Source organism: Syzygium oleosum, unplaced genomic scaffold (genome assembly GCF_021117445.2).
Source record: "Syzygium oleosum isolate NSW1041296 unplaced genomic scaffold, Sole_v2.1 Sole_v2.01, whole genome shotgun sequence".
Taxonomy (NCBI): domain Eukaryota; kingdom Viridiplantae; phylum Streptophyta; class Magnoliopsida; order Myrtales; family Myrtaceae; genus Syzygium; species Syzygium oleosum.
In genome coordinates, this window is record NW_026607485.1 from 31,285,966 (window position 1) to 31,310,916 (window position 24,951).

Consider the following 24,951-nt stretch of genomic DNA (forward strand, 5'->3'; position numbering starts at 1 on the left):
GGATACCGATCACGAGAGACGCGAGGAAATATTTTGGGCCAACGTGAGCCGATCTTAGGAAAGGTAACGGATTTGGTTTGGCCAAGGCCAACGATGTACGATTGGGACGCGGTGATTCTGCAAGACCAAAGTGCGCGTGGTCAACCGTCCGGAACTTGAACCTAATGATTGTGACCTCGGGAACTAATGATAATTTCTCATTCTCTCAATGATCGAGACCATCACGATACGAATAGCCCTAGGTCGATACGCGTAACCTCTAAACAGCCCGTTAGTGAGAGAGACTCTAAAATTGAAAGTTTAGCGAGTTTTGTTCACGAATTGGGCCGGATTTCGGTATCGATTTTCAAAGGCTTAAGAGACTATTTTTAGGAATCGACGTCATATTACGCTGGCCACTCACATGTGGAGTTAGTACGAGTAAAATTGGAATTTCGGTCGGGGTGAAAAATTACGATTTTGCCCCCGGGATGCGGCGTCGCTTTCGAGGCCAAATGAGGTTATTTTTCGTGGCCGATGCCATTTTTGGGTGGCCACGCTTACCAGAGTCATTTTGGACAAAACTGGAATTTCGACAAAAATTGGAAAAATAATATTATTTTATTCCCGAAACTTTGACGTGGATTTTCGAGGGCTTGCGCGATGAATTTCGCGATTCCGACGCCATATTATGTTGGCCACGCATATATGGAACAGCGTATGTGCGAAAATTGGAATTTCGGTTCGGGATTGGAAAATTACGAAAATGCCCCTAGGCCATTTTTGATTAATTCCGAAAATTGGATTTAATTTTGGGATTAACCAAGGTGAGTTAAAGTTAAACCAGGTCTGGTCAACCATGGTTAGGGGCAAAAGACCATTTCACCCCTAAATTATTGGATTAGGGCAAATCCTAGCCTTTGGATCAAGGGCAAAATTGTCCATTGGCTTGATTTTTGACACTTGGCACCCCCTGGTCTAGATGTTTGACCAAGATAAACTCTCTCTCTCTCTCCTCTCACCCTCATTCTGGCCAGAACAGCTCCCTCTCCTCCGTAGCTCACTCCCCCTCTTCTTTTCTCTCTTGATTTTGCCTTGCAGGAGCTTGCCGTTGGCTACGGAGCACGCCGCCGACCGCCAGGTGCCTCGCCGTCGACCCCCTTGGTCCCCGCCACAGCTCGGCCTCGGTTCCGTCCATTTCTCTCTCCCTTTCCCCCTCTTTTTCCCTCTTTTTTCTCTCTTTTTCTCAATTACATTACGTGAATGATCCGGAGCTTCGCCTAGGAGCTCCGATCGCGTTCCGTCGACACCGGTATTCGACATGTCCATACGTCGCCGTTCGGCCCATCCGTACCAGCGACCCGTACGATTCTTGTTCATCGTCCGTACGGTGCATTTGTTCATCCATACCGTACTGCCGTCGCCGCCGTGCCGGCGCCTCGCCGCCAGCCACAGTTTCCCAGCCGTTGAGTGTCCGTACAGGTGTCCGTGCTGGTTCACGCCGTCCGTGCGGGAGTGCTGTTCACCGTCAGTACACCGCGCTAGCCGTCCGGGAATTCCGCGCGGTTTCACGTTCATCGGTGATCGGCCGCCATTCCCCGTCGTCGTGACCCTTGTTTTGGTGAGTAAAATTCCTAAACCGGATTAGGGCGATGTTGCGTTTTTACGGGTGGTTTAGGTGTTATCGGTGCATTTTGGATGGCTTAGATAATAGCGGTGTGTAATTGAGGCTGGGTTGAGGACCGATTAGTAAAATTTATTATCGGAAAAATTTAGTGGATTAATGCAAATCGTTGGGGAGGATAATAGGGTTTAATGACCAATTTAGGAGTTCATCGGTGAAATTGCGGGTATGCCGGGTTATGCGAATTATATTGGTGCTCGTGGTTCATTGCATTGCATAACATGGACACGCATTGCGTATGCCAAGAGTGAGGCATGTGATGAAAATTGTGCGAGAATGCGTGTACGCCATGAGCATGTGATCACCTAAAATACCACGAAGCGTTACGGCTGGGTTCGATAATAATGAGTGTGTGATCACCTAAGGACCTTCGGGTCGATACCGTCCTCATGCACTTTGAAGCGGGACGATGCCCGGTACGTCCGAAGGCGACCATCCTCATGCACTTTGAAGCGAGGCTCGGTTCGCAAGGAGAACAGTGTTGCGCCTCATGCACTTTGAAGCGAGGCTAGAACTGGGCCGGATCGGATCTTGCGCCTCATGCACTTTGAAGCGAGGCTAGACGCACGGGCCGTGAAAAATTGATGACTCGAGTCGTAATAATAATTAATTGGGCAAGTGTGCCGGTGTGGGCCGATGGGCCAAAGAAATGTGCATGACATGTCAATGACATTTGCATGCATAAACATGCATTGATTGGCATGCGAGTGTGTGAGACTCGGTGTGTGAGCTTGTGATTGACATACGTGTAATTATGCGTGCCACACATGTGCCGTGATTATTTTATGTGGATCTGCCTAACCCGCAAGGTCGGATAATTGTTTGACTATTGTGGTATTGTGATTTGAATAATTGTTTCAGTCGGAGATTGCATGCTAGCCTAGCCTAGGTTTAGGGGTTGAACTCTGAGATTCGTCTCACGGTTGTGTAAACCGAAACTTTTCAGACCCCCAGCGTGGATGCCGAGGTCACCACCTCTTTTTGGGAATACCGCCTTTTATCCAGCGGTCGTCGAGCATGCACCCCGGTAGGGATGGAGCGAACGGAGAAGTGGCTGTTTGGGTTATTCCTAGCTGTTGGTGTTTCCTTTTTGGTTGTCGTGAACAACTTTGTAAAAGAGTTTTAAAATAGTAATATAAGTATGTACATATTTTCTGCGTTGAATCTTGTTTATTGGATGGCTATCCTTGGCTCATATTGTAATTGTCTGGGTTTGTTTATTTTATACTTCCGCTTGTGCTTGATCTACTGTATGGGCGTGGGTCGGCGCGCGCTGCGGGACGTCGCAATTTATCGACCGAAGGTGGGATGCTCCCGCTTCGTGGGGTACGGGCGTGACATTGTGAAAATATAAATATTTGTGATGTCATTAGTGAATCCATTTCATCAGTTTTAGAATCCACTTATCAAGTTCTTATTCCTTCCTCAATGCCCAGTTGCTTGTCAATTTGAAGTACGAAGACTCCGATGTTTGACTAGTATCGTTGATTAGTCAAACTGCAATGATTCTTATTATCAAGTCGACAATGTTACAGAAAATTACGATATTTTCCTATATTAGAGCTGTTAGAGAATTTTTTGTATATTTCAATGTATTATAATAAAGAGTACATCAGTCTATTTATAAGTTTATCAAAGCTAACATATATTAATCAAGATATGCCAAATCAAAAGAGATATCGCAAAATTTAAAGAGATATAGGAAAACAATAGAAATATTCTAATCAGCTCTAATATAAGAAAATATCCTAATTTTCTCTGACAGACAACTTGAAGGGAGTGGACATAATCAACAGTCTCTTTTATCATTTTCCTAACCTCTTTCTTTTCTGTCGGCGGGACATGTGATGTCTGCCTACATTAGGGTGGTTTCCTCTTGTTCATCTGGGGCTGTTTAGCATTTGCAGTTGGCATTATTTGTATCTTCCTTTGACATAATGATTACCCATCGCTAGGTATTTCTCCTAGAGCAAAGATTGGCATTGAATATTAATGTCGCCATTGTTAAACAAACTCCCTTCTTCCCCGACGCATATAAACTTAATTTGTCCTAATCTTAAAGGGCTCGTTCCGTGGTCCAATCGCTTTGAGCACTACAATTTGCCGTGCTCAATCCTACCGTTGACACCGACAAAGGACATATAAACTCCGCAAGTTAGCAATGTAAGATAATTTAACACCTTACATAGGCAAGTTGACCCACCAAAACAAAGTTAGGATAGTAGTGAATAACTAACATTGCATTTAGTACATATTCAGCAAATCCTCTCTTCATATGCTAGTCATAGGGGAAATTTCAAATAAAGGGAAGTGGAGCCGTTTTCTCTAGAAGAGCCCATGTCTCAAATAAGGTCCTTAAGTTGCCAACTTAATGTCAAATAAGGCCTCGAGCTCACCGACTGACCAAATCTTCGCTGATTGGCGAGCCCGAGCATCTCATTTGCATCTTATGCTCAAAAGATGCAGATGAGATGCACGGACTTGCCGGCCGTGGAAAATTTGACTGGCCGGGAAGCTCGAGTCTTTATTTAAGACATTTTGGCCATTTTAGGGGCTTATTTGAGATAATGTCCACTATGAGCCTTCTTTTAAAAAAAATGTCCCACCTAAGACCTTTTATTGAAATTGCCCTGTTTATCATATAAAATTTCTTGCGTATACATTGGATTGGCCTAATGAAGAATTGATCTAAATATTTTGAAAGTAAATGAAGCTCTCATAGTGGTTCATCACGAATATTTGGAAGAAGGTCACGTGATGATTAAGAAGCACCTAATAATGTTCCATGACATGATGCATCCCCATGAAGATCGAAGAAATTATTGTTGTAGTCGTCAAGTGTTGTACTATATTTGACAAAGTTTTTTTGTCTACATTGTGTTACTTTTTCTTTTGAATGTCTAATTTAAACAGTAATATTACACCTTTCTTGCGCAACAAATTTACAGCTATACATAAATAAAATTCCTTATAAATTTTAATCCAAAATTTATGTATTTTTTTTCGCCCTCCTACATGATGAATCTTCTAGTATAAGAGCAACTAGTTAATACATGGAAATTTTTTTCATTGTAGACGAAAATGTTTAGATATAAATTTGTTATCGATAAGGAAAATATTTTTCATTAACTAATTATTTCAAGCAATACAGGCGATCATTTTCAGGAAAATGTTTTCTAAATCATTTATTTTTCGCAAAACAAATGGTGCCAAAAAATCGGTTCAAATTTCAAAATTAATCCTCCAAAAAAATAAAAAAAGCACGCCATTCATTCATATTAGCTAAAAGGATAGTTCCATAGAAAAACATGCAACCTAAGTGGAGGTAGCCAAGTAGACATCTCTTGATAATCATACGTAACAATAAGTGATTAAAAATTTGAAGCAGAATTGTGTGTTGCTCTATGATAATGCTTAAAGGTTCCAAAAGCATCAACCTCACAAGTGGTTGAATAATACTAGTAGAACAGTCATTTTTCTTTTTTTCCTTTTTTTTAAGAATAAGTAGGAGGTTATCCATACATCTATTCAGTATCGTAGTCCAATAATGAGTGATTTGTTATTATATATTGCAATTCACCACCACTAACAAGCCTTTCACTTCGTCTTGCATGCAAGTACTTTAATATATGCAACTATGCGTTTACAACTGTAATGAGTCACCAAACAAATTAATGGAGTGTGGTCCACTAATTAGTCATGGGATTCGCGCTCTCTAAATTATTGAAAATAGACATAAGCATAAGGGAAAAAGCCACCAAATACTCATTGTGACACATTTACCTTGAACTTTTTTATTGTGACCTAAAAAATCTGAAACTATACCCACTGTGAACACATTTGCCCTAAATTTTTTCTCGTGACATAAAAAACACAAAACTTGCACTCATATAACACATTTACCCTCCATCAAATTCCCGTCAGATGACTTTTCAGCTAAAACTATGTCGTTTTTCTTTCTGGTGTCCATTTAAGCAGATTTTTAACGATATCCATTGACGGAAGTCTTGACGAAGTATAAATGTGTTACATAGATATAATTTTAGGATTTTTGATGTTACAGAAAAAAGTTTAAGGTAATGTATCACAGTGGGCGTATTTTGGAATGTAATTGTGCCTTTTTACTTTGGGAAATCTTTAAAGTAGTTTTTTTTACGTGAGAATTAGGTATTTTGAAACTTTCTCTCTTTTATAGTGCTAAAGTGTATAGAGGTAAAATATGATAATAATAAAGAAAAAGATTGCAAGGTGCTTTTAGTATGAATGGTGATACCCACTTAAGAAAGAAAAGAAAAGCCATGTTACATTATCAACTATGGCAATGAGAATCTGTAAGAGAAAAAAGGAAAAACAAGGAAAAACAATAAATTTAGGCCCACCATTTTAAATTTCTATTGGATTTTTTTAGGCAATTTTGTCTCTTTAGGGAAAATGGGGATTTAGTCATAATGGGAGTCGTAGTAGCCCCTCAAGGAAAGAAACTCTTAACTTATTATAATGAGATTTTGGTATTTGACTCTATATCTTCCCAAAAAAACATATCCTCACCCTCCATATAAGGAAAGTAGAAATAATCAACAGATAAGCATTACCATATAAAGATTATCCCAGTATCCTGCATCTATATATACAGTAGAATCACATCGCTCTTATACCAAAATACAGTAACTAGACCGCGAATCACTACTCGTTTGAAAACAAATCAGACATGGTTGTCAACAGTTGTGCTAAATTAGTGGCGCTGATGCTCGTGGCCACGATAGCATTGCAGGCATCTGTCACTGAGGGGAACCGATTTAAATCGGACTTGTGTAAGGTCCAATGCTTGGCTGAATGTTCTGTGATCGCTGACCCAAGGGCCTGCTATCTCGCGTGCTACAGGAATTGTATAGGGGCATCGGAGGCTGTGACATTCGAAAGCCAATGCAACCTCGATTGCTTGGTGTCCAATTGACTTGACATGCATCCTAGTGTGAAAACAAAACCTTCACCTTTTAGATAGAAAGATATCCGTGTTTCTTCGTTCATCAATTGTGATAGGCTAAAAACCGTCAACTTTTTGTTTGATAATTAGACTTCTCGTAAAACCATAAGATTTTTACTGTTGTTTCATGGAATACAAATCTACTTTTTCTATTATTCGCACATTTGGGATCCATCTGCTTGGCAGACAGATTGATTTTTCCAGAAAATGCCTTCGTTTTTCAAGGAATTTACTTTTGTTTGGCTGGACATGAGATCAGTTTCCTACGCTTGTTAACAAGAAACTATAAACTTTTTCTTACATATATATTCTTGGGACTGGCCCTTGAGAGTTGGGTTTGTGCGATAAGTCTGGGCATTGAGGAGAAGTTATTGCACGGTTTGTAGATCACAAAGATCAATATCATTTGGACTATTAATCAAGTGGATCACCATATTATTATTAATCATGTGCAGATGAGCTTGGTCTACATATTCTATTTATTACACCATACAATAGTTTTTTCGGGCATCAAGACCTCGATTTGTCCTTTGTAGTCTTTTTTTCCAAGCTTTGATGGGCAATGACGATGATTGAGGTCTTAATGAATTCTAGTTTTTTTAACCACTGGAGTTTGCTCTAGTGGCCATCCTTCCTACTTGGGAAAGGGGAGGTAGGAAGTTCGAATCCCCACTTTCTCAAGGGGGCAAGGGGTGGGGATGTGTAGTTTCAGATCTGAGTTTCGACTTTCACGTCCTGCAAGAGGTAGGGCAAAAGTATGAGAGTGAATTGATAGTCAGGGTAAGACAGAAAAAAAAGAACTCTAGTTTTTAAAAGCATGGATCTTATTTTTATCGACAACGAAAAGTACTATTCTAGCCCCAATTTCCCAAAGAAACAAACACTGAAAAACTAGGAAAAGAACACCGTTTGGCAGTTGGGATAAAATTCAGGATGGGGTATGTTTTATCCTATCTTGTGTTTGGTGTCTGCCCAAGACATGATAAAGTCGGATATAGGAGGGATATAATGCGGATAATATTATCCCATGGGGGAGGTGGGATAATGGTGGATATGATTTCTAATTTCCATAATATAAAAGTTATTTTTCTCGAATGACAAACTTGTTAAATTAACAAAATTAAAATAATATTTGAATATAAATAATATTCAAATTTTAATATAAAAAATTCAAAATAACAAAAACACAAAATAATTTCATTTTTATTTAATCTTATTTTTATTTAAATATTCAAATTTCTTCCTATCATATGATATAAATTTCATATATATAAATAAATACATTTATTATTAATATTTATTAATATTTTAGGTATATTAGTATAATTTACTATTTAATAAAATTTTATTAGGGAATGATGGAAGGGGAAAAAGAAATAAAAAAAGAAATTAATTAAAAAAGAGAGTGAAAAATAATAAAAAAATAAGCAAATAAAAATGAAGTAGGTAAGAGTGTCGTGAGAGATTTTTATCATCTCTGTTTGTACAATTTTTAGGTTTATTTACACTAATATGATGTTGATAGCAAATAATGAAAATAGTAAGATGTGAAAATCTCCGGCTTTATTATTGCGATTCACCAAACAAGAGATACGATATAGCAAATTCTTTGGATTTCATATCTTATCTTATCCAGTCCTATCCTCGCTAGAAATCCAGACAACCAAACGCAACCTCAGTGTAGGTGCTTATTGATTGCTTATCGACTTTGGAAAAAAATTATACCTATTAAAGGTTCTTTTAATTATCTTTTTTTTGTTTTCCAATGTTTGGAAATGCATAATATGGGTTTTTATGTACTTTCTTTTATTGTAGATGCCAAGGAAGTTGATGGTTGTGTGAATTCATGCTCGCAAAATTGCAAGAAATCTTAAGCCCCTCAAGAGTTTGGAGGATCGCACTTGCAATTAAAGCAAAATAATAAATCGTGTACTTGTAGAGAAGAATGTATGGGACAAATGGAATAATAGATACAAAGTGCATATTACTTTGCTCGGAAATCGTTGTTTACTTAATTAATTGTCATTGGGCATCATAAAATTACTCATCTTCTTATCGTTTCATGTCGAAGAGATATTGTCTTTCCGGCCATTGATGTCATTGATATGTTTTCTAATATAATGATAATTCATTAACTGAAATATACACGTATATATGGAAGACATTAATCTTGAAGTTCTAATTTCAGAGGAATTACATGAGATTTCAGGCCTCAACCTAAGAAAATAGCATTCCTTTGTGGGCTTAGAAATCAAGGTGCCAATATTTCTTTGGGAACAAGTCACAAAAAGCCTCAAACTATGCCCCCGTAATACATTTAGTTTGAACTTTTTTTTTGTGACATAAAAAACTCCAAACTATATCAATTGTGACACATTTACCCTAAATCTTTTCCTGTGATATAAAAATCCCAAACTTGTATTTATTTGACACACTCACCCTCTATCAAGGTTTCTTTTAACTTTTTTCATTGATAAAACTTTGACGGATGGTAAATGTGTTACACAAGTATAAATTTAGGAATTTTGGTGTTTCAAAAAATAATTTAGAGTAAATGTGTCACAATGGGCATACTTTAAGATTTTTGGTGACTTTTGTCCTAATTGTAATGATTTGTCACGTCACAAGATACTTGAGAAACACAATCTATTAATTTTTTCAAATGGGTTGTTTTTCTGTATATATGTGGCCTATAAGAAGACATATATTCTTGAATATATGTTATTGTATTCGAAAAGCAAATTGTTTTTTAAAGTAAAATCACTCATTATGAGTTCGAACTCGCGTACATTAAATGCATGTGCTGTAACACAAACTTTACACGAATTTACTGTAAAACATTTATTCTATTTTCCAAGTTAATTATATAGAACGTAACTAAGATCAGTTTACTCTTTTCGCAATATTTCGGGTAACAAAACCGGTGAATCCAAATGCAAACGAAAGAAGTCTCTTCACTAATCATATACTCTCTATCTCTGTGCGTCTGTCTCCCGTTTGCTTGAAGGGACTCTCAAACAATCATCATTCAATCAAGAATGACAAGGTTGGGCTCTTCTAGGTTTGGATCAAAGAAGGGGTAGTCCCAACAAATTCTCCACTCAAGCTGCTCGCTGTAGTGACGATTCGCCCTTCTGTTGGGAGCACTGGTTTCTCATTTCTAGGTACCTCATCGCAGGACATCAATGGCTTCTTTCCTAAGATGATTCACGAAATGCAAGTCCTAAAGTCGCCTCTCTTTGGATCATAGACGTCAACCAGTTCAGGCATTTGTCGTGTCATGACAATGGGGCACCGTAGATGAACAATTGAGTGAACTCTACGCATCCACAGAAGACATTTGAATGCAAGGTAAGTCCAAGTCATGTTTCCATGTACGATTAATGTTGGGTGTTTTTAGGTTGTCATCAGCGGAGCAAAGAAAATCCCTTGAATTTTCATGAAATTTTATTTCTTATGAATCGAGATGATACGGTAGTAAAATGTGAAGAGATACTATATAGGCTTTATAAGAGACTATCAAATGTAACATATATCAATCAAGATATGCACAATTAAAAAGATATTGTACAATCTGAAGAGATAGAGAAAAACGATAGAAATATTCTAATTAGCTCTAATATATGAAAATATTCTAATTTTCTCCGACTGACAACTTGAAGGGATCGGTTTTGAGTGAAACAGGGCACAAAAGTGTTATCTAAGACCGAGTAATTTACGGTTTGCTTCAAGGATCTCTGCTTGGTCCCTCCAGTCGTGTTCTCATCATACCGGTTTGAAGAAAAACTCCAAACCGGTGGAGTTTGGGCGTGTGGGCGACGGGAGTGGACATAATCAACGGTCTCTTTTACCATTTTCCTAACCTCTTTCTTTTCTATTGGCGGGACATGTGAGGTCTACCTACATTAGGGTGGTTTCCTCTTGTTCATCTGGGGCTGTTTAGCATTTGCAATTTGCATTATTTGTATCTTCTTTTGACATAATGACTACCCATCGCTAGGTATTTCTCCTAGAGCAAAGATTGGCATTGAATATTAATGTCGCCATTGTTACACAAACTCCCTTGTTCCCTGGTGCATATAAACTTAATTAATCCTAATCTTAAAGGGCTCGTTCCACGGTCCAATCGCTTTGAGCACTGCAATTTGCCGTGCTCAATCCTACCGTTGACACCGACAAAGGACATATAAACTCCGCAAGTTAGCAATGTAAGATAATTTAACACCTTACATAGGCAAGTTGACCCACCAAAACAAAGTTAGGATAGTAGTGAATAACTAACATTGCATTTAGTACATATCGGCAAATCATCTCTTCATATGCTAGTCATAGGGGAAAATTCAAATAAAGGTAAGTGGAGCCGTTTTCTCTAGAAGAGTCCATATCTTAAATAAGGTCTTTAAGTTGCCAACTTAGTGTCAAATATGGCCTTGAGCTCACCGGACGACCAAATCTTTGCTGACCGGCGAGTCCGTGCATCTCATTTGCATCTCGTGTGCATCTTTTGTTCATACAAAAGATGCAAATGAGATGCACGGACATGCCGGCCGAGGAAAATTTGACTGGCTGGGAAGCTCGGGTCTTTATTTAAGACTAAGTTGGCCATTTGAGGGGCTTATTTGAGATAATGTCTACTATGAGCCTTCTTTTAAGAATAATGTCCCACCTTAGACCTTTTATTGAAATTGCCCTGTTTATCATATAAAATTTCTTGCATATACATTGGATTGGCCTAATGAAGGCTTGATCTAAAAATATTGAAAGTAAATGAAGTTCTTAAATCGGTTCATCATGAATATTTGGAAGGTCATGTGATGATTAAGAAGCGCTCAATAATGTTCCATGATGTACTATATTTGACAAAGTTTTCTATCTACATTGTATTACTTGTTTCTTTTGAATGTCTAATTTAAACAGTAATATTATACCTTTCTTGCGCAACAACTTTACAGCTATACATAAATAAAATTCCATATAAGTTTTAATCCAAAATTTTTGTATTTTTTTTCTCCCGCCTACATGATGAATCTCTAGTTTAAGAGCAACTAGTTAGTACATGGAAGTAGTTTTTTTCATCGTAGACGAAAATGTTTAGATATAAATTTGTTATCGATAAGGAAAATATTTTTCATTAACTAACTATTTCAAGCGATACCGGTGATTATTTTCAGGAAAATATTTTCTAAATCATTTATTTTTCGTAATTTTTTGTAATTAGTTTTTGAATTTGTGATCGTTAGATCACACTATTCTTCATAAATCTCAAACGGTGCCAAAAAATCAATTCAAATTTCAAAACTAATCCTCCAAAAAAAGAAAAGCACGCGATTCTTTCATATTAGCTAAAAGGATAATTCCATAGAAAAACATGCAACCTAAGTGGAGGTAGCCAAGTAGACATCTCTTGATAATCATACGTAACAATAAGTGATAAAAAATTTGAAGCAGAATTGTGTGTTCCTCTATGATAATTCTTAAAGGTTCCAAAAGCATCAACCTCACAAGTGGTTGAATAATACTAGTAGAACAGTCATTTTTCTTTTTTTCCTTTTTTTTAAGAATAAGTAAGAGGTTATCCATATATCTATTCAGTATCCTAGTCCAATAATGAGTGATTTGTTATTATATATTGGGATTCACCACCACTAACAAGCCTTTCATTTCGTCTTGCATGCAAGTACTTTAATATATGCAACTATGCATTTACAAATGTAACGAGTCACCAAACAAATTAATGGAGTGTGGTCCACTAATTAGTCATGGGATTCGGGCACTCTAAATTATTGAAAACGGACATAAGCATAAGGGAAAAAGCCACCAAATATTCATTGAGACACATTTATCTTGAATTTTTTTATTGTGACCTCAAAAATCCAAAACTATACCCACTGTGAACACATTTGTCCTAAATTTTCTCTTGTGACATAAAAAACCTAAAACTTATACCCATGTGACACATTTAGTCTCAATTAAATTCTCGTCAGATGACTTTTTAGCTAAAACTACATCGTTTTTATTTCATTTAAGTCATGTGGATGCCCTGTCAACACCGTTTGCCTTCTGGCATCCATTTAGGCAGATTTTTAATGATATCTATTGACAAAATCTTGATGGAGTATAAATGTGTTACATAGATATAATTTTGGGATTTTTGATATCACAGAAAAAAATTTAAGATAATGTATCACAGTAGGCGTATTTTGGAATGTAACTGTGCTTTTACTTTGGGAAATCTTTAAAGTAGTTTTTTTACGTGAGAATTAGGTATTTTGAAGCTTTCTCTCTTCTATAGTGCTAAAGTGTATAGAGGTAAAATATGATAATAATAAAGAAAAAGATTGCAAGGTGCTTTTAGTATGAATGGTGATACCCACTTAAGAAAGAAAAGAAAAGCCATGTTACATTCTTAACAATGGCAATGAGAATCTGTAAGAGAAAAACGGAAAAACAAGGAAAAACAATAAATTTAGTCCCACCATTTTAAACTTCTATTGGATTTTTTTAGGCAATTTTGTCTCTTTAGGGAAAATGGGGATTTAGTCAAAATGGGAGTTGTAGTGGCCCCACAAGGAAAGAAAAGCTTAACTTTTTTTTTTTTGAACAAAAAAATCTTAACTTATTGTAATGAGATTTTGGGATTTGACTATAAATCTTTCCCGAAAAAATCATATACTCACCCTCCATATAAAGAAAGTAGAAATAATCCATAGATAAGCGTTACAATATAAACAAATGAAGATTATCCCAATATCCTGCATCTATATATATAGTAGAATCACATCGCTCTTATACCAAAATACAATAAATAGTCTGCGAATCATTACTCGTTTGAAAACAAATCAAACATGGATGTCAAGAGTTGTGCTAAATTTGTGTTGCTGATGCTCGTGGCCACGATAGCGTTGCAGGCATCCCTCACTGAGGGGAAGCGATTTAAATCGGACTTGTGTAAGGTCCAATGCTTGGCTGAATGTTCTGTGATCCCTAACAAAAGGGCCTGCTATCTCGCATGCTACAAGAATTGTATAGGGGCATCGGAGGCTGTGACATTCGAAAGCCAATGCAACCTCGATTGCATGGTGTCCACATGTCTTGAACTACATCCTGGTACGAAAACAAAACCTTCACCTTTTAGATAGAAAAGATGTATGTTTTTCTTCATTCATCAATTGTGATAGGCTAAAAACTTCAACTTTTTGTTTGATAATTAGACCGCTCGTAAAAGCAAGAGAATTTTACTGTTGTTTCGTGGAATAAAAATCTACTATCTCCATTATTCGTAGGGAAAAGTGTAAAAAAAGTCTTAAACCTTTTGCATTGATGCCAATTTAGTCCTAAACCTTTTGTCTTTGTGCCAATTCAGTCATTCCGGCCAATTTTGGCCGGATTTTGCCGACGTGGATAATTTTTAATAATATTTAATATTTTTTGAATTTTTATTTATTTTATTTATTTGTTTTTCCTCCTCTCCTCTCTTCCTCGAACTAGTCGCCGGACCAGCAACTAGCCAGAGGCCGGTGAGATTCGCCCTCACCGGATGGCCGAGAGGGCGGCCTCACGCTGGGCGGGCGAGGTTCGAGCCTCGCTAGCGACTGGGCGAGGCCCGACCTCGCCAGCGGCTGGGTGAGGCATGACCTCGCCAGATCTGGCAAGGTCCAGCCTTGCCCAGCCATGGCGAGGCTCGCTTTCGCCATTGTTGGCGAGGGCGAGCCTCGCCAGTAGCCGATGAGGCCCACTGGTGAGGCTCACCCTCACCGGCGACCGGCTAGAGGAAGGAGGGAGGGGAGGGAAAAAAAAAGAAAAGAAAAAAAATACATAAAAATTCAAAAAATATTATTAAAAAGCTGTCAACGTCAACGCCGGTGACTGGCTGCCGCCCGGTCGGCATCCACATTAGAAAAATCTGGCCAAAATTAGCTGGAAGGATTGAATTGGCACTAAGACAAAAGGTTTTGGACTGAATTGGTACCAATGCAAAATGTTTAGGACTGAATTGGCATAAAAACATGGTTTAGGACTAAATTGGCACAAATGCAAAAGATTTAGGATTTGGCATCAAAAAAATGTTTATGATTAAATTGACACAAATGCCAAATGTTTAGGACTTTTTTGATACTTTTCTCATTATTCGTACATTTGGGATCCATCTACTTGGTAGACAGCTTGATTTTTCCAGAAAATGCCTTCGTTTTTCAAGGAGTTTACTTTTTTTTGGCTGGACATGAAATTAGTTTCCTGCGCTTGTTAACAGGAAACTATAAACTTTTTCTTACATAGATATTCTTGGGACTGGTCCTTGAGAGTTGGGTTTATGCGATAAGTCTGGGCATTGAGGAGAAGTTATTACCCGGTTTGTAAATCACAAAGATCAATATCATTTTGAATATTAATCAAGTGGATCACCATATTATTATTAATCATGTGCAGATGAGCTTGGGCTACATATTCTTTATTAAACCATAAAAGAATTTTTTCAAGCATCAAGACCTCGATTTGTCCTCTGTAGTCCTTTTTTCCAAGCTTTGATGGCCGATGACGATGATTGAGGTCTTAATGAATTCTAGTTTTTAAAAGCATGGATCTTATTTTTATCAACAACGAAAAATATTATTCTAGCCCCATTTTTCCCGAAGAATCAAACGATGAAAAACTAGGAAAAGAACACCCTTAGTGTAGGTGCATATTGATTGATTATCGACTTTGGAAAAAATTATAGCTAATATAGGTTCTTTTAATTATCTTTTTTTGTGGTATTCCAATATTTGGAAATGCATACTATGGGTTTTTATGTACTTTCTTTTAATTGCAGATGCCAAGAAAGTTGATGGTTGTGTGAATTCATGCTCAGAAAATTGCAAGAAATCTTAAGCCCCTCAAGAGTTTGGAGGATCGCATTTGCAATTAAAGCAAAATAATAAATCGTGTACTTGTAGAGAAGAATGTATGGGACAAAAGGAATAATAGATACAAAGTGCACGTTACTTTGCTCAGAAATCGTTGTTTGCCTAATTAATTGTCATTGGGCATCTTAAAATTACTCATCTTCTTATTGTTTCATGTCAAAGAAGATTCTAATTTAGTGAAATTACATGAGATTCCAGGCCTAAACCTAAGAAAATAGCATCCCTTAGTGGGCTTGGAAATGAAGGTGCCCATATTTCTTCGGGAAAAAGTCACAAAAAGCCCCATACTATTCTTACTGTGACAAATTTAGCTTGAACTTTTTTTTTTGTGACACTCATTGCGACACATTTACCCTAAAACATTTTCTTGTGACAAAAAGCCCAAACTTGTATTTATTTGACATATTTACCCTCCGTTAAGGTTATGTTGGATTTGATTTAAGCAACGTGGGTATCATATCAACATTATTTGCTTTATGATGTCCATGTAGGCAGATTTTTAACGTTTTTCATTGATAAAACTTTGACAGAGGGAGGGTAAATGTATTATACAGGTACAAGTTTGAAATTTTTGATGTCACAAAAAAAAGTTAAGGTAAATGTGTCACAATGGGCACACCTTAAGATTTTTGGTGACTTTTGCTCTAATTGTAATGAGTTGTTACGTCACAAGATACTTGAGAAACGCATTCTATTGATTTTTCAAATGGGTTGTTGTTTTGTATATATGTGGCCTATAAGAAGACATATATTCTTGAATATATGTCAATGTATTGGAAAAGCAAATCATTTATTAAAGTAAATTCACTCATTATGAGTTCAAACGCGCGTACTTTAAATGCTTGTGCTGTAACGCAAACTTTACACGAATTTTACTGTAAAACATTTTATTCTATTTTCCAAGTTAATTATATATAACGTAACTAAGATAAGTTTACTCTTTTCGCAATATTTCGGGTGACAAAACCGGTGAATCCAAATGCAAACGAATGAAGTCTCTTCACCGATCACATACTCTCTATCTCTGTCCGTCTATCTCTCGCTTGCTCGAAGGGACTCTCGACCAATCATCATTTAATCAAGAATGACAAGGTTGGGCTCTTCTAGGTTTGGATCAAAGAAGGGTTGGCCCCAACAAATTCTCCACTCAAGCCGCTCGCTGTAGTGACGATTCGACTTTCTGTTGGGAGCACTGGTTTCTCATTTCTAGGTACCTCATCGCAGGACATCATTGGCTTCTTTCCTAAGGTGATTCACGAAGTGCAAGTCCTAAAGTCGCCTCTCTTTGGATCATAGACATCAACCAGTTTCAGGCATTTGTCGTGTCATGACAACGGGGCATCGTAGATGAACAGTTGAATGAACTCTACGCATCCTCATAAGACATATGAATGCAAGACAAGTCAATGTTTCCATGTACGATTACTGTTGGGTGGTTTTAGGTTATCATCAGCAGAGCAAAGAAAATCCCTTGAATTTTCATGAAAATTTTATTTCTTATGAATCGAGATGATATGGTAGTAATCGATATTTTGATAAGGGAATTAGGTCATTTCGTCACCAAGTGTATTGGGTCATTTTCATTTTGGATTGGGGGGATGTGTTTATGAGCATATGACATTGATTCTCCATTTTTTGGCTGGCCAAAATTTACAATTCATTACAACCAACATTATGACATATCTAAGTGATCTTTAAATAGGTTTAAAGTTTCTCAGTTAACTTACTTCAAATTATGTGTTCAATCGTTTACATACAAAACTTAAGCTACTACAGTGCTGTACATAACATACTTTACAATGTTTACATAACAGCCCCCTTCATGTGAAGGCTAATAGTATGACGAAAGCGTAATGCACGTGAAAGGATTTTTGTTAGAAGACCCAAAATGTATAACAGGAGGTTGACCCATAAATCAATGAATGGGGAGAGAGAGGAATCGAACTCGAGACCTCTAACTCTAATACTAACTTAAAAGTTTATAAATGCAATTGTCTACTTCAAAAGCTTGAACTGTTAGAGTAGATATTATATATTTCAGATTACCATTTTATGATTATTAGACGGTTATCAGTCAGTTACTTCAGTAGCTTATCGTGATCTCAAGAGGTTAATTCGAGGCAATTTGGACTTTTTGCAAAAGAGTCTTCAAAAATCTTAAAACGGCAAAAAAGCAGATATTACTGGATATCGGAGCAAAAGTATAACTATTTGTTTGTATGATGTAATGCTTAGACGGGTCATGAAAAAGATGGTAACATGACCCTATAGCAAAGGGGAGAACCCATAGGTCAGCATCTGCATTTGGCATTGCCTCCTGCCGATGGATTGGCGACAGTAGTGCTTCCATCTTAAGAAATTCGACAAAGCTAGCATATCATCCCAAGCCACTCTGTCGATTTCTAATTTCCGGTGTTCGACCACACTCAAAATTATGTATCTTACTTATCGTACTTTTCCCAGTGCTTGCTATCGTGCAGAAGGTTTTCTCATAAGATGTTTTCTAGGATCAAGAGGAAGCGCTATAATGACCAATTCGTGTGTATCATTCTCTTGAGTTGGGCTCACCTGCATCGGGTACAGCCTTTCCAAGACAAGGGAGAAAAGAAGTGCTGAACTTTTTCTTTTTGGGCCAGTCAGGATCAAGAACTTGATTAAAAGCCCATTTTACTCGAACCCCCTTTGCTGGTTTAGCTTGCAGTCTAGATATAACCGATAACGTTCATAATATGTTATGTTCTCAAGTATGGGATGGCTCCCATTTTTTTTGTCATTAATTCATTCATTTATTGCTAGTGAGAGTCGTCTCAGCCAGAGCTTGTGATTCAGTGCCATTTTTCTTGTATCCCAAAAGTGAGGAAAAGGAGAAGGGGTTTGACATGACGGTTAGACTGTGTACCAACGACAAGTAATCGGGTAGCGTAAACAGTCAATTAAAAATGAGTAACTTAAAAATTTTTAGTGCCATGCTGGATGAGATGTACATCATGCGGATGATATGAATGGTCGTCGGTTATACCACATAAGCTCTGTAAATAATACATAAAAAATACTTTCTTGAGGAATAGGTCACTATAGGGTGGGTTAAAAGGTTTCTTATGGAAAACCATTCGGATTATCGACACATAGAGAAGAGCTATCTCATGCTAAAACTATTGGAAAAAAAAATCAAGTGTAGTGTATGGTGTAGAGAAGGTTTGCTCCCAAAGTCCTTTTGTTTGCAGATTAATAACACCCAATGTAGGAAGTACATAGGGCATGAGAAGAGGAACGGGCCTAGTAAACTTGAATGTTAGGTGGTAGGTAGATTTGATGACGGGGTGGCCCATCAGCCCGCCTGAGCCACATTGGCTTGAAAGGCACTTTTGCTTAGGCTTGGACAAGACTTTCTAATTATGAAATCTGATATGGTTTGATTGAGTTGGCCTGACAATGTTATACGTAATTTTTTTTTTTTATTATAGGCAGATTTGAGCAACACCTTGTGGTCATGGTGGAAAAAGTACGATATTCCCTTTAGAATAGTAATGAATTCTTGTTCATGAGTAGTTTGATGGCTTTCGAAGTCCAATGACCATCCGTATGTTAACAACATACACTTTTTATAAAAATATAGCTGATCATGGATACGACGACTCATTGGGCACTTTCATGCCCCCTAGTCGTCTTCTTTCGTGTAACATGGTATTGAATTTTGTCGAACTAAGTGCCAAGATTTTCATGTAACGAAAAAGTTTAAGGAGGTGGCTCCCAATGAACACAATTTAAGCAAAAATCACCTTGTTAAGACCTACAATTATGACCTCCAGAGAAGATGTCACGCAAGTAGCCGTTGATCTCTACCATTTACACAATATTACAACAGGTCAGGTAAAAAGGATGAGATTAAACACGTTTTAAATTCACAGCCACTACTTATGCCAACTCAGACCAATAGAATTGAACCAGGCAGGTCTTCATTTTGTGTTTTGATATCTATTTGGAAAATAAAGATGCGATATTATCAACTCCGTTTGTTTTGTAAAAATTAAATGATTTGAAAAATATTGTCCCAATAATAATCGTTTATATCCCTTATAAAAATGAATGAATTTTTTTTTCTTTCACGAAAATATTTAGACATAAATTGTTATTGATGATGAAAATATTTTTCATTAACTAATTATTTTAAATAATACAAGTGATCATTTTTAGAAATATAATTTTGAAACCATTCGTCATCCGCAAAATAAACGGAGTCTCATTTCTAACTAATTCTCCGCTCACCATAGTTCACAATAATGAGGGTGCATGGTTAAGGACTATTAATTACCTTATGAAGCTAATTAGAGTGCTTGCATCTTGCCTTAATTAGGAAGCTATAGTACAAATTTTAAGACATACATACATACATATATATATATATATATATATATATATAGTTTTGGCATGTAGTGGAAGGATATATTGTTAGTGCTAATACTATAGCTTTTCTTTCACAATTATAAAACTATCCTCAACTTTACCCTCATAATTTGGACCTTCCGATTTCAAAAAAAAGGATAAGGACACAAGCAGTCCTTAAACTTTAGCCCGATATACAATTTGGTTCATGAATTTTTGATTTGTTTAATATAGTCCCTAACTTTTGGTACGTATTCAATGTAATACCTGAACTGTATGCAAAATGTTCAATGTTCCTGAACTTGAATTAATGGAAGGACTACATTGAATATTTTCATATAGTTCAGGGGCTAAATTGAACATGTACCAAAAATTCAAGGACGACATTGAGCAAATTAAAAGTTTAGGGATCACATTGCACATTGGACCAAAGTTCATGGACCGTTTGTGTCATTTTCCTTTCAAAAAATTGCACATGTATCTCAAGATTTGAAGAAAAATCAACTTTGCACGCTATGATTTGACCAGCCTTCTGTTGTTGGGTTACAGACATGACGTCGCCAATGTTTATATTTAGTTAAAACATGTTAGGTGAATTTCCTAAGTTTTTATTCACCAATTAGAGACATGGTTAGAGAAAACTATACCCCATAACCAAAAACTCTTTGAGACCATTTAGGTCCAAAACCATGCGGTTTAACACCTCGGTTGCCCTCAATTTCCACTTAATGGAGTCAAAGATTTCAATTAAGAATGAAATCTTAGATGCAAGTATAGAGTTTTGAATTATAGAAATGGAAGTTGTAAGTAAAGGTAAAGTCAAGCGAAGCCATGCAAGTATAGTCCGATCCTCCGACCATTCTTTTAGTGCAAGTGTGCATTCATGCATGTTTTTTTCTTCATACGTTTGGATTTTTCTGTTAACAAAAAGGGTGGTTAAGCTACCAAAGTTAATCTTAAGAATCTTACGATGATTACAGGACGTTGGATTTGGACCATAGTTGTTCAGCGAGACCCCACTTGAGTGTCCAAGGGTACGCGAACCCGTCATTCTAGTCCCACAAGCGTGCGTCAACGGTCCGTGACCCTCCATACAAGATAGGATTGATAATTATCCAAAAAGTCCTAAATCTATTGTATGGCGGCCGGTTCTGTGATATTCTGAATTTCGATTCATTTTTGGGATTTATAAACGTGTATTTCATCAGTGTGCTTATAGTAAAATCTCGCACGGAACTGATCACTCTTGGGTATTTTTAAAGTAGAGATTTCACTGGAATTGCACTCGATCGAATTTGGCCGTTATTTAGAGCCTGAACTTTGGTGTCGAATTTCTCGGAGTTTTGTGACGAATGTAATTGGATGGTGTCGATATTATTGTGGCCAGCGTCGATATTGCCCGGAATTGGTGAAAAGTGAAATTTGGACCGGGTGCAAATTTTGACTAGTAAACCTCCCTCTTAGGGTATTTTTAGTTAGTGTCTTTTGGCCTAATCCTAATTTATAATTAGGATTTTTCGTGGACCATCGGATCGACTTCGAGTTTGAATGTGGGCCGTTGGATTGCACTCGATTAATTTTTTTGACTCTCTCTCTCTCTCTCTCCTTTGCCGCGCCCCCCCCCCCCCCCCTTGCACGCACATCCCTTCCCCCCCTCACGCTCACGTCCCTTCTCTCTCTGCATGTTTCCCCCCCACTCTCTCTTTCCCGCTCTCTCCTTTCCCCCTTCTTCACTCTCTCTGCTCGGCCGTCCTCTCCTCCCTTCCACCGTTTATCCGTCGCTTGCCGACGCCCGACCGCCGCACACCGTCCGCTTGACTGCCGTGTGTCGCCGTTCGGTCGTCCGCCTGACTACTATGCGTTCCGCCCGACCACCGTGCGTCGCCGCCTGGGGCACGCCGTCAGTCCAGTAACTGACCCCCAACCCGGCCGTTCTCCCTTGTCCCTCCGCGAGTGCAGCAGCTTGCTCGATGCCGCGTTCGCCATGCTCCCTTGGCCTGGCTACGCTTAGCCGTCTGTCCGGCCAGCCCGGCTTTCGCCTGTGCGCTCGTTAGCCCCACCGCACCATCACCGGCCGCTCCATCTCCACCGCGACACCCTCCCCCCCTCTCCTCCCCTTCCCCCTATTCTAGCCGAGTCCCCCGCCACCCCAGCTCCCCCTCTCGCCCATCGCTGCCCGCCACCCGCCGCCACCGTTGCTACTGGCCACTGCCGCTCTCACCGGCTCGCCACCACACCCCAACTCCCCTCTCTCGCCCATCGCCCGCACATCTTCTGCTCGATTCCTGGTGATGCTCTAGCCGCTTCTAGCTTTTTCGCCGGTCGTTGTCCTCCGGTCATCTGCCGTTACTGCCCCGTGGTTGTGTCGCTGTCCGTTCGTCCTTGTGGCCGCTTGGCTCGCCGTGGGCTGGCCGCCAGTCGCCGGCCGTGGCTCGTTCGCCGCCGTTGTCGCCGGCTCTCGCTTGGCCGTTGTCGGCCATGGTCGGGAGTCCGGGCCATGGCCGGGTTGTGCCGAGCCGTGGCCGACCACCTTGCCCATTGCGCCCGTGCTGCGCCGAGCCCGCCACTGTTCCACCGGGACATTTTGGCCCATTGCCGGTTTTCCTTGGGCCAAAACCTAGGTAAATGACTTCTTAAACCCTACTTAGTACTTTGGGTATTATTAGACTTGTTTAGGGATGGTTAATATTGGTTTAGTGACTAAATTAGGTAGGGATTAGTTAATTGGATGTGATTGGTTTATGGTTTATTGTGGTGGTGATTTTGTGCTAAATTAGTGATCAATCGAGATGAGTTCAACGACTGAATTGTAGTGGCGTTTGTGGATGAAATTAGTGTTTGAATGTAGCCGACTTGAAGGTCAGATTGATAGGCTAATGAGGTGAGCATGACTTGAATTTGAATAGTATGACGTGTTAGATTGGTATTGGCAAATTGTGTTGTGGCGTATGTGCATGAGAAATGTCTTGAGGGGTGGTTACGCGGGACTGAGACCGGATTGATCGAAGGGCTGCCAACCTGAGGCGTGGTTACGCGGGTGTAGCTAAAAAGGCAAGGAATGACCTGAGACGTGGTTACGCGGGTCGAGAGAAATGTCCTGAGGCGTGATTACGTGGGGTGAGGCCCAGGATTGATCGGAGGGGCAGCTTTGAGGCGTGGTTACGGGTCGAGAAGAAATGTCATGAAGCGTGGTTACGCGGGACTGAGCCCGAATTGATCGGAGGGCTGAACCTGAGGTGTGTTGACGTGGGTCATTGATAGTTGGTTGGACATGCATGCGAAATGTGTTTGGTTGAATTGGGTAAATGTACGTGGTTATGATGCTCGAGTGTTTATATTATGTTCTTGGACTATTATTGCATTATTGTGATTTAACTAATGCGCAGAGTTGGCGGGTGATTTGAGGCTAGGTAAGTGTGCATGAGAATTCTATTATGTCGATTGCTAGATTGCATGCTAGGACTCGTCTGGGTACGCATTGGCCTAGGTGGGGTATAGGTTGTTTGCTTATTGAGATTTATTCTCATTGCTGTAGTGTAAACCATTTCAGATCCCCGACCCCGACTTTGATCATGTCGATACTTCGGCGTTTTGGGGTCCCTATGCATATGATGCATGAGGAGATCGAGTATCCGGTAGATCCAAATCAGACTTACATTAGGCACCTTACTACCGTCTGGGTTGATGTGGGCTTAGAGGACTTGCAGCGCCACACTTACCTGGCCTGGTTCTATCGTGATGGGTTGGAGCTAGTTGGCCCAGTCCGAGGTTTTGAGGGACAGCAGCACGGCAACGAGGATGTCGTGGATTGGGAGCCTGGGGATGTGTAGGCTCCTGGTGGTGAGATTCTGGATGCCGAAGATCCCCTGGAGAACCCTGGTCCCGAACCCGAGTCCGTACTAGAACCTGTAGCGCTTGCGGATCTCGAGCTCGAAGAGGAATTTGAAGAGCCCGAGCCTATGCCAGAGCCCGTGCTAGAGCCCTTGGAGTCCGAGCACGAGGAAGAGCCGATCGAGATCAACTCTGATACGGAGGCAGAGTCTTCAGGGTCTGATTCAGATTGGGCACCGTAGGAGTGTTTGGGTGCTGGGCTTAGAAGCTTTTTGGTAGAGCCCTTTTTGTGCAGCTAGCTAGCTTACCCTACCACCTGTCCCTTTTTGATGATAATGGTGGATGTTAACCCTAGGAGCCTAATGTTTGATTGCTTTCTATTGTTATGAAATTATTGTTTTGTACTATTACTATCCCTCTGTCATTGTCTTTTGTCTGGGTTATTTTATTTCGCTTCCGCTTGCGTATTTATGTGGGTATTTAGTTTGGGTTGGCGATGCGTCCTGGGACGTTGCGTTCGATACGACCGCCGTAGGGGTGTCGCGAGCTCGTTAGGGGCCGGGGCGTGACAAGTTCGGTCTTAAACCTTTCAATTGTGCCAATTTAATCCTAAACCTTTCAATTGTGTCAATTTAGTTCTCAATCTTTTGTAAGTTTTCCAATTATTTGCATAGTTGAAAAGTTTAGGACTAAATTGGCAAATCATCAAAAGATTTAAGACTAAATTGGCATAATCGAAAGGTTTAGGACTAAAGTGACCGCCTATAATAAATTTAGGACTTTTTGGATAATTTTCACCGAGATAGGAGGACTCATGTACAAAAGTCGGTCGGTCACTCGCCATTGACTCAAACTTTGCAATTTCATGGGAGACAAGTTGAGCACGCGACTATCGGGCCAACCAAGCTAGATGGTTTTTCTATTTCTAGATTATTTCTGAGTAGGCTCAGTCTCATAAGCAATCGGCTCTTTTGGTCTTCGTAATCTTGGACCTGTTACGTTGATAAGAACAAAAGCCTTGTGGCTACATCCCTTGTGATGATAAGATTGCAACGGTCGCTCTCGTAGAATCATAATGTTGCATATTAATCCATGCAAAATATACATCGAGTGGTCAGTGGTCTTGTTCGGAATTAGCTCAGATGCTATCGTTGTGCATAAGTCCAACAAGCGTAAGCTGGAATTTG

At 39.1% G+C, this 24,951-nt stretch overlaps 1 protein-coding gene across 1 annotated transcript; it reads left to right on the plus strand.

Annotated features, from left to right (window-relative positions):
* Nucleotides 1-13,455: 13,455 nt before the first annotated feature.
* Nucleotides 13,456-15,641, plus strand: LOC130137619 (uncharacterized). The gene is made up of 2 exons (XM_056309309.1): nucleotides 13,456-13,754; nucleotides 15,457-15,641. The coding sequence occupies exons 1-2, from the start codon at nucleotides 13,493-13,495 to the stop codon at nucleotides 15,513-15,515; spliced, it is 321 nt and encodes a 106-aa protein (XP_056165284.1). The 5' UTR covers nucleotides 13,456-13,492; the 3' UTR covers nucleotides 15,516-15,641.
* Nucleotides 15,642-24,951: the final 9,310 nt, after the last annotated feature.

Bases quoted from the DNA above. Each gene is read 5' to 3' on its own strand.
- LOC130137619 (XM_056309309.1), top strand. From the start codon at position 13,493: ATGGATGTCAAGAGTTGTGCTAAATTTGTGTTGCTGATGCTCGTGGCC. The intron at 13,755-15,456 runs GTACGAAAACAA...TTTTAATTGCAG, and splicing joins ATGTCTTGAACTACATCCTG to ATGCCAAGAAAGTTGATGGT.